The sequence below is a fragment of the Eptesicus fuscus genome, chromosome 7 (assembly GCF_027574615.1).
Source record: "Eptesicus fuscus isolate TK198812 chromosome 7, DD_ASM_mEF_20220401, whole genome shotgun sequence".
NCBI lineage: Eukaryota > Metazoa > Chordata > Mammalia > Chiroptera > Vespertilionidae > Eptesicus > Eptesicus fuscus.
The window spans coordinates 101,122,028-101,131,005 of record NC_072479.1 but is presented as its reverse complement, the minus strand read 5'-3'; the positions used below and the strand labels follow the sequence as shown (position 1 = coordinate 101,131,005).

Sequence of the window (8,978 nt, the reverse complement as noted above, 5' to 3'; positions counted from 1 at the left end):
CCGCAGGGCCCTTGTAAAGTCCAGATGGGACGCTGGGATGACAGGTTGACTCACAGTCACAGCCTGGCCCTTTCATGTCCTGGAAACTACCTTTAGCTCCCAGCCTCCCAGGCTGGCTGCTGGGCTTCCCAGCCAGTTTATGGGGAAACCCAGCCCTTTGTCATTGGGCGCACGGGTGGGGCTGAAGCTGTGGCTGGGTAGTCATTTACTTCCTGTTACTAGGTCAGTTAGTCAATCAACAAATGCTTGTCCCACTGAGACTCCCTGTGCTCTGTGCTGGGCCTAGGGGAACAGAAGTGAATCAGAACTGGTCTGGCGTCAGTGGGGGGGGGGGGGAGGGGGGGGGGGGGGCGGGGGACGGTGCAGAGAACTATGTGGGGAAAACATGTCAAGTGGAGGGGCTGTGGAAGTCAGAACAGTCATCTAGCCCCATCTGGGGGGTCTAGGAGGGCTGCCTGGAGGCGGCAGATGATGACTGAGCTGAGTCCTGACACCATCAGGTGAGGGGCAGAGGGTGGGCAGGTGCCTGGAGGAGAGCAGTGAGGACAGGTGAGTTCATGGCTGGTGCCCTCAGGAGCTGCAGGTGGCTTCGTGTGGAAGCCTGGAGCCCAGGGAGCCTGAGGGGCAGGGAGAAGGGGCTGGGCAGGCTGAGGGGTTTATTCGCCATGACTAACGGCAGGAGGGGGCAGGCAGGGCTTCACGAAGGGAAATAACTGCCAGCTCTCAGTTTTATTTATTTTATTTTTTAAAAATATACTTTTATTGATTTCAGAGAGGAAGGGAAAGGGAGAGAGAGACAGAAACATCAATGATGAGAGAGAGTCATTGATTGGCTACCTCCTGCATGCCCCCCCTCCCCCACTGGAGCTCAAGCCCACAACCCAGGCATGTACCCAGGCATGTGCCCTTGACCAGAATCGAACCTGGGACCCTTTCAGTCCGCAGGCCAACGCTCTATCCACTGAGCCAAACTGCCCAGGACCAGCTCTCGGGTTCAGCAAGTTCCCACTGGTGATGTGCAGATTGGACAGAAAGGGAAAAGCCAAAGGCTGGGGACCGAGGGGAGGCTGATCCAGGCCACCGCTGTGAGGACCAGGGAAGAGGCTGACGGAGGCCACGGTCAAGGGTACCAGGGTAAGCAGCTGCATCCGAGAGCAGGAAAGGGTAGCTGGCCAGGGCTGGGTGCGGAGCAGGAGTTGGGCCGTACCCAGTGGCCAGGCTGGACTCTTCCAAGACTGCCTGGCGCCCGCCATCAGCCAGGGGGCGAGGTGTTGGGAGCCCCCTCACAGGACACGCTTTTTGAGAGCATTTATTGTAGAACCACTGACGGTCTGGCTTTGTGCCTGGAGATGCTGCCCGCTGCCCCCCAAGCGAAGGAAGTCTCAGGAAAAGTGACAGGTGGGTGGGAACCTGCCGCAGTGGAAGGAGCGGTCTGGATTCTCCCAGGCCATGGCATTGGGGTTTGGACCAAGTTTAACCAGATCTCCTACGGATGATGGGGGGCAGGGGATCCAGCTAACCGCTGACGAATGACAAAATCCTAGCTCCTGTACTCCGGCCTGTGCCAGGCATTTTACTTCCGTAATCTCATTTCATCGTCATAACTGCCCCATAACAACCACCACAACCATAACGGTAACATTTGTAATCACTTACTAGGTCCCAGGCACTCTCCTCGGCATTTGACATCTATTAGCTCTTCTGTTCTGTTTTGCTAATCCTCACTCGAGGATATTTTTCCACTGATTTTTAGAGAGTGGAAAGGAGAGGGAGAGACAGAGAGAGAGAAACATTGATCTAAGAGAGACACATCGATTGGTTGTTTCCCGCACGCACCCCCACCAGGGCTGGTGATTGAGCCTGCAACTGAGGTACGTGCCCTTGACCAGACTCGAACTCGGGACCCTTTAGTCTGAGGGCCGACGCTCTATCCACTGAGCCAAACCAACTAGGGTGAGCTCATTTTATTGGAGAGAGAGAGAGAGAGAGACATCGATGTAAGAGAAACATACATCTGTTGTCTCTTTCACGGGCCCCAACAGGGGATTGATACCAAAACCCGGGCATGTGCCCTGACCAGGAATCGAACCGTGACCTCCTGGTTCATAGGTCAACACTCAACCACTGAGCTATGCTGACCAGGCTATTAGCTCATTTTTTATGTTCATAACACTTCTGCAATTTATGCACTACTATCCCCATTTTACAGAAGAGGAAACTGAGGCACAGAGAAGCTACATAACTTGCCCAAATTTGCAGAGCTAGTACAAGGATACAGATGAAGAGCTGTCTGCCCCCAGCCCTGAGCTCCTACTCCTTCCTCATCCTGCCCCCCCGCCAGGTGAGGGAGGGGTGTCCAGGGTTAGAGCAGGGGCAGGGGTATAAACAGGGGCATTTGGGAGGAAAAGGAGGGTGGGGTCTGCATCATTAGTGCTTTCTGAGGGTGAGCCGCTATGGGTGACATTGTCCCCTACCCACCCAGAGGCACTGCAGGTCCCTGGGGCTGAGAGGGATGGGTGGTCGTGGAGCCCCTGGATGGGGTGGGGCTGGGGAGACTGGAGCTCTGGACCTTAGTAAAGGGAGGTGGAGTGACATCTGACTCAGTGGTGATAAGGAAGTGACAAAGCTCTGTCCGCCCCCAGCCCAAACCCTACAGGGCTCCCAGCCGCTGTGGCCTGAGGAGGAGGAGAGGGAGCCAGAGGAGGATGGCTCCCGGGAACCACCCCGCATCGGGCCCTGCAGGGGTCCCTGCCCTTGGTCTGGTCTGTGACCCGGTCTGTCCCCGCCCTCTGACCCGGTCTGTCCCCGCCCTCTGACCCGGTCTGTCCCCGCCCTCTGACCCGGTCTGTCCCCACCCTACCCGGTCGGTCCTGACTAATGTGATGAAAGCGACCCCACAGCACTGCCCAGCTAAGTCATCAGAAGCTTGTCACTCCAGCTGGGTCTCTTTCTCTGGGAGGTCAACCACCGAGTAAGAAGTCACTGCAGACGCCCCGGGGCCTGCCGTGCAGTGAGGAAGCCAAGCCAGGCTCGTGCAGAGGCCGCACGGAGCGTGTCCAGGGCCCCTGTCATGTCACCCCAGCGGAGGTACCAGACGAGGGAAGAAGCCGCTTTGGACATTCAACCCGGCTGAGCCTTCAGGTGGCTCCAGCCCAGCCACCGCGCAACAGCCACCGCCGAAAAAACGCCCAGAAAACTGCGGTGTGAGCGCAGTCACAGGGCCTGCGTGCTGAGCACTGAGGCTGTGGCAGTTGGAAGAGCTGGTGATGTAATGCCCACACAGCCCTCGGTGGTAAACATGAAGGTCCCATTTCACAGATGGGGAATAACCTGCCAGAGCAGCTCCGCTGGGTGGAGCGTCATCCTGTGCCCTGAAGGGTTGCCAGTTCGATCCCCAGTTAGGGCACATACCTGGGTTTCGGGTTCCATCCCCGGTCAGTAACCAATTAATGTTTCTCTCACACACTGATGTTTCTCCCTCTCTCCCCGCCCGGCCCCCCGCCGCTTCCTCTCTCTAAGCATGTCCTTGGGTGAGGATTAAAAACAATACAAACAACAGATGGGGAAATAAAGCCCAGAGAGGGGTGTAACCTGTGAGGTGCATGTAGCCAGCTGGAGGCGGCGGCTGGGGTTTGAACTCAGGCAGGTTTGCGTGATCCCCAGCCCACGCTCTTTCCATAGGACATGCCTGGCAGCCACGCCGTGTGGTTTTGGCCGAAGTCCCTGTGTGGCAGGTCACGGGGCTTTCCCCAGGCGGCTCACCTGGGCACCTGCTGGCACCGAGGTTTTTTTGGAGACATGATTCACAGTCAAATGCACAAGTGTACAGCGTGGTACATTTTTAGGTGTGTACACACCCATGTGACCACTACCCCGATCAAGGTATGGGATATTTCTCTCACTCGGAGAGTTCCTTTGTGCCCACTGCTAGTCCGTAGGAGCCCCCCGCCCAGCCCAGAGGTCCATGGCCATCACCATAGTGACGGTTTTGCCTGTCCTTGAACTTCACACACGTGGAATTGTACAGCATGCGCCCTTTGTGGCTGGCTTCTTTCTCTCAGCATTAAGTCTGGAGATTCATCATGATGTTGTGTGTAGCAGTAATTCTTTTCTCATTGCCATATAGTATGTCTAAAGTATGAATAAGACATCCTTTATTTATTCATTCTGTTGATGGACATAGATATTGTGCTCAGATTTGGGCTGCTACGATAAGGCTGATATGAACATTATTGTCCTAGTCATTCTGTGGCCCTGCGCACATGGCTCTTGGGAGCATATGCAGGAGTGGAAATCTAGGTCATAGGGGAGATGTGTGTCTCTAAGAATCTGCCAAGCTCTTGGCCACAGTGGTGGCATCAAGGGGGAGAACCCAGGTCCCCACATCCTCGCAGACACTGGAGACGGTCAGGCCTTCAGTTTGAGCCGTTCTCGTAGGTGGAGTGACATCTCCAAGTGGATCACCTTTTCATACGCTGGCCTGATTGTTTTAGCTGGCCCAGGTGGCCCGGAGGAGGGTGGTGCCTCAGCCCAGGTGCACGCTGGGAAGCCGAGTTGGCTGAGGGAGTCATGGGGCAGAGGATGGAATTGAGGGATGTCCAAGGACTGGTGAGAGGTAACAGAGCACAGGGAGGATGGGCGGGGATCTGGACTCAACTATCTGGATACTGAGCTGCCGGTGCAGACACTCCATCTCCGAGTGGCTCTGGGATGCTCCTTATGTCGTGCGACAGGAAGTCCAGAGGCAGGGTGATTTGATGGCTCAGGATCCTGATTCTTTCTGCTCAGCCACTATTAACACATTGATGAGGCAAGATGGTGGCAATGTCAGGACTTCACCCAACTCTGTCCAAAGGCCGGGAGAGAGAAGTCTCCTTCCTTCCTTATGAACCCCCTCCCCCCATTTTTAAATCCTTACCCGAGGATGTTTAGTTTTTTTTTAATTTTTATTATTTGGTAATCTTCACCCCAGGATATTTTTCCATTGATCTTTTAGAGAAAGTGGAAGAGAGAGGGAGACAGAGAGAAACATCGATGTGCAACACATCAATTGGTTGCCTCTGCATGCACCCTGACCAGGGATCAAACCCATAACCTGGGCACGAGTCCTGACAGGGAATCGAACCTGAGACCCTTCAGTGCACAGACAACGTTCCAACCGAGCCACACCAGCCACGGCTTTGGGACCCTTTTTAAGAGCAAAACCCCCCCAGATAACCCCTCTGACCCTCCACCTCCAACCAAGACTTCCTGCATCTCAGTGGCTGGAACTGCACCCCGTGCCCACTCCTAATCCATCGCTGGCAAGGGAACTGGCCCATGTCCCCATCCCCCATCAGGATGCTCCCTGCGGGTCTCTCCCTGAACACCAGGATGTTCATAGGCATTTGCTGGTGCTGCCCCCTCACTTGCCTCCTCCAGGTTCCCACAGCCTTCTAGGACCCAACCCAATGTGGCTTCAGTGGGGCCAGGCCAGTTCTTGTTCATCTCTGTGCACCCGGCGCCTGGCCTGAGATGCCCGAGCATTGATGGGAACAGCCCTGAGGGTGAAGCTGGCTCAAGTTGTCCTTATGTCTTCATCATCTTAGCCACAGCCCTGCTAATTGGACAGCCGGCCTGGGCCCGGGGCAGCTCTGTTCCAACCCACACATGACCATGATCAGCACACCCAGTCAGCCATGACGAGGCCTCCCACCCGACTCTGTCCAGGGCTGAGCATGACCTCTCACAGCCTCAGTGGCCGGGGCTAAAAGGCACCCATTTGATGGAGAGGCTCAGAGAGGGGATGTGACTTGCCGCGGTCAGACAGGGGCAGCCTCAGGTCCAGCTGGGCCCAGCGCCCGCCCCAGGGCTTCCAGAGGTGCACGAGCCACTGGGACTGTGATGCAGTGCAGACGCCGAGTCCGTAGTCGGGTGGGACCTGGACTTGGTGTTTGTAACCAGCTCCCTGGTGGGGGTGCCGGTGCTGGTCTGTAACCCAAGCGGAGCTGCAGAGCATCGCCTGGAGGAGGAGCGAGATCCTCAGCTCCGCCCTCAGAAGCCCACAGGCCACCTGCAGGAGGGTGCAGTGCTGGGGCAGAGGGGTGGGAACCCCCCACCTCCATCACCGCCCTGCCCAGCCATCCCGGACACCAGAGCTGCAGGAACACTTTATTAAGTTAAGAAGGCGATGGAGCAGGAGAAAACGCCTTCACGGGCAGCTCCAGCGGTTCCATGCCCAGCACCCTGAGGGGGAGGTGGGGCCATGGAGACAGAGGCCGGCTCCCTCTGTCCGTCTGTCCCTCTGTCCAGAGTCCCAGGGTGCAGGATCCTCCAGGGCAGGAAGTAATTAGCGGGAGGTAGGGTGGGAGGAGGGTGGCTGGCTCCTTGCCTCTCCCACCAGAGTCAACTCTGCCAGGGCCGCTGCCAGACCCCAGGACAGGGCCACGGCCCAGGAGCCCAAGCAGGAGGCTGGAGACAGGGGAGCCAGTGCTGGAGGCACGCGGCCACCAGGAATTGCTTTTTAAAAAGTACAACGTGTTTTGGAAAAAAAAAAAAAAGGAAAAAGTCTATATATAAAAATCTCTTCACATATAAAATCCTGAAGAAGGTGCAAGGTAAGAAGACCCAGTGCGAGGGGCACGCTCAGATACGCAGTGTGTGTGTGTGCGTGCGCCTGTGCATGTGTGTGGTGTACATGTGCATGCCTGTGCATGTGTGCTCCTGAGTGTGTGTGTCTGTGTGTGTATGCCTTGTGGTGCCTGTGTGTGTCTATGCAGTGCCTATGTGTATGCTCGTGTGTGTGTGCCTGTGCAGTGTGTGTGTACCTGTGCAGTGTGTGTGTACCTGTGCAGCGTGTGTGTGTGTCTGTGTGGTGTATGTGTGTGGTGTGTGTGCCTGTGCAGCGTGTGTGTGTGTGTGTGTGGTGTGTGTGTGCCTATGCGGTGTGCATGCCTGTGCAGAGTGTATGTGTGCCTGTGTCTGTGCATGTGTGTGATAGTTGTGAGTGCATGTGTAGCCCACAGAGGGTGGGGAGAAAGCTTGGCTTCTGACTTCCATCCAGCAGGGAAGGAGGGCAACTGGTCCCCTTGGGCTGGGAGTCTGCAGCTGGGCCGAACCACAGGACCTGGAAGATGAGAGTGGGGCTGGTGAGGGCTGGGGAAGCCCCAGCCTTGGTCCTGGGCCCCAGCGCGGCTTAGGCAAGGGTGGCCAGCAGGTCCTCCCAACACCTCTTGGCCCCAAAGGCTGGGCCAGATCTGCTCCTCCAGGCTTCTCCCCACACAGCGGGCCACAGGGTGGCCTCTCCCGAGTGCTCAGACGTCCCCAGGACTTGTCAGAAAGAGGGAGCTGCCCCCGTCAGTGATGTCCGAGCGCAGAGCTCGGTGGAAGGAAGACTATTAGTGACGTGTGCCCTGCTGCCAGGCCTGAGGGGGGCAGGCACTGCATTTGCCACCCAAGCCTCGGCAGATCAGCCGCGCTGTCAGCCCTGAGGAGGGCAGGACTGATGAGCTGTGGCTGAGGCACAGCGTGAAGAGGTGCGTCTGTCCCTACTGGTAGGAAGGGAAGCAGAGGCCGGGAAAAGGAAGTGCCCTGGGCAGGTGGCACAGCCCTGAGCGCACACCTCCAGGCTGGGCGCCCTGCCGGCGAGGCCCGACCCCTGGCACACCTCTACTCGGCCACGCTGTTGCGCATCGCCTCCTTCTCCTGCAGGGCAGCCATGGCGAGGCGCAGGTGCTCCTTCAGCTGCTCGATCTCCCGCTCCGACCGTGTCTTGATGTGGTTTAGCTCCACGTACACGTCCTGGTACTTTCCTGAGGTGAAGCGCTTGTCCTGGGGGCGGGCAGGGGCTATAAGGGCAGGGCCCTCCCTCCCTGGCCCTGCCCACTTGGCACGTGCCCACCGTGCTCCCTATGGCCAGCACAGAGCAGCCAGGCCTCTCTGCAGTCCCCAGGGCCTTCTCCCTCCAGGAGGCCCCCTGGCGGCCCAGCCCTGGACAAACCTCTCCCGGCACCACAGGTTTCAGCACCATTTGCAACCTGCTCGATGTGAGAGCGGAGGCTCAGGCAGGTGAAGCTTTTGCCCAAGACCACACTGCAACCAGTGGCCGGGAGGAGAACCAGGGCGGCGTGGCCCAATACTTGGGCCCGTTCCATGAGTCTGACCCATACACACTCTCAGAGCCCTGCCCCACAGAGGATGTCAAACACACAGGGACATGGCACCAGGCAAGCCACACACTCACAGACCTGGTCCTGAATCCCAGTACTCCCCCCCGCACCCCCCGCCCGCCTCCGGCAACATGGCTTGTTCCCTGAAATGCACGCTCTGCACAGGCAGGGATGTTGGCCTTTTTGTTCACAGGTGTCTCCCCAGCACCTAGCACCATGCCTGGTACATAGTAGGTGCTCAATAAATATTTGCTGAATAAAAAAAAGCAAGTGTGGCCTTGAGCAAGTCACCCTTTCTTAGCCTCAGTTTCTTTGTAAATGAGGATGATGACACCTCCGGGGGAGAGGCACGAGGAGTGCCTGGCACAGAGCAGGTGCTCACAGGATGGGCATCCAGCTGGATCCTGAGGTCCCTCCCCCTCTCCCCGCTGACACCCTTTTCAGCCAGGACCTACCTTCTGCATCATCTGGAGCTCGTCCCGGAGGCACTGCACCTCCTTCTTCAGGTACTGAAGTTCGTTCTCCTTCACTCGCAGCAGCACCTGGGGTCACAGGTGCAAGCTAACCCAGGGCCAGAGGCCAGAGCTGCCCAGCCCAGAGCACCGCAGCCGGCCTTCTCCTTGCCTCAGGCCCCTAGAATGCAGCTCCCAACCTGCACGGAGACCCACTACACCCTGGGCACTCTCCCCCAGGAAGTCCTCTCTCACCCATCCACACCACAGCACCAGGCCCGCAACTTGAGGGCAAAGAAGAGAAAGGAAGCCATAGTATGGCCCTATCTGAACCAGAGAGGCTGGGACTCTCTGCAGACCACCTCATTAACCCCTCCCC

At 57.6% G+C, this 8,978-nt stretch overlaps 1 protein-coding gene across 1 annotated transcript in view; it reads right to left on the bottom strand.

The window, feature by feature from the left end:
• Positions 1 to 6,138: 6,138 nt before the first annotated feature.
• The window catches only part of TRIOBP (TRIO and F-actin binding protein), a 53,502-nt gene continuing 50,662 nt past the window's right edge, over positions 6,139 to 8,978 (bottom strand). Inside the window, exons 20-22 of the mRNA XM_054719501.1 lie at positions 8,603 to 8,689; positions 7,646 to 7,809; positions 6,139 to 7,105 (exon numbers count right to left, since the gene is read on the bottom strand). Coding sequence (XP_054575476.1) covers positions 7,648 to 7,809; positions 8,603 to 8,689 — 249 coding nt within the window. The 3' untranslated portion in view covers positions 6,139 to 7,105; positions 7,646 to 7,647. The remainder of the gene's footprint in view (positions 7,106 to 7,645; positions 7,810 to 8,602; positions 8,690 to 8,978) is intronic.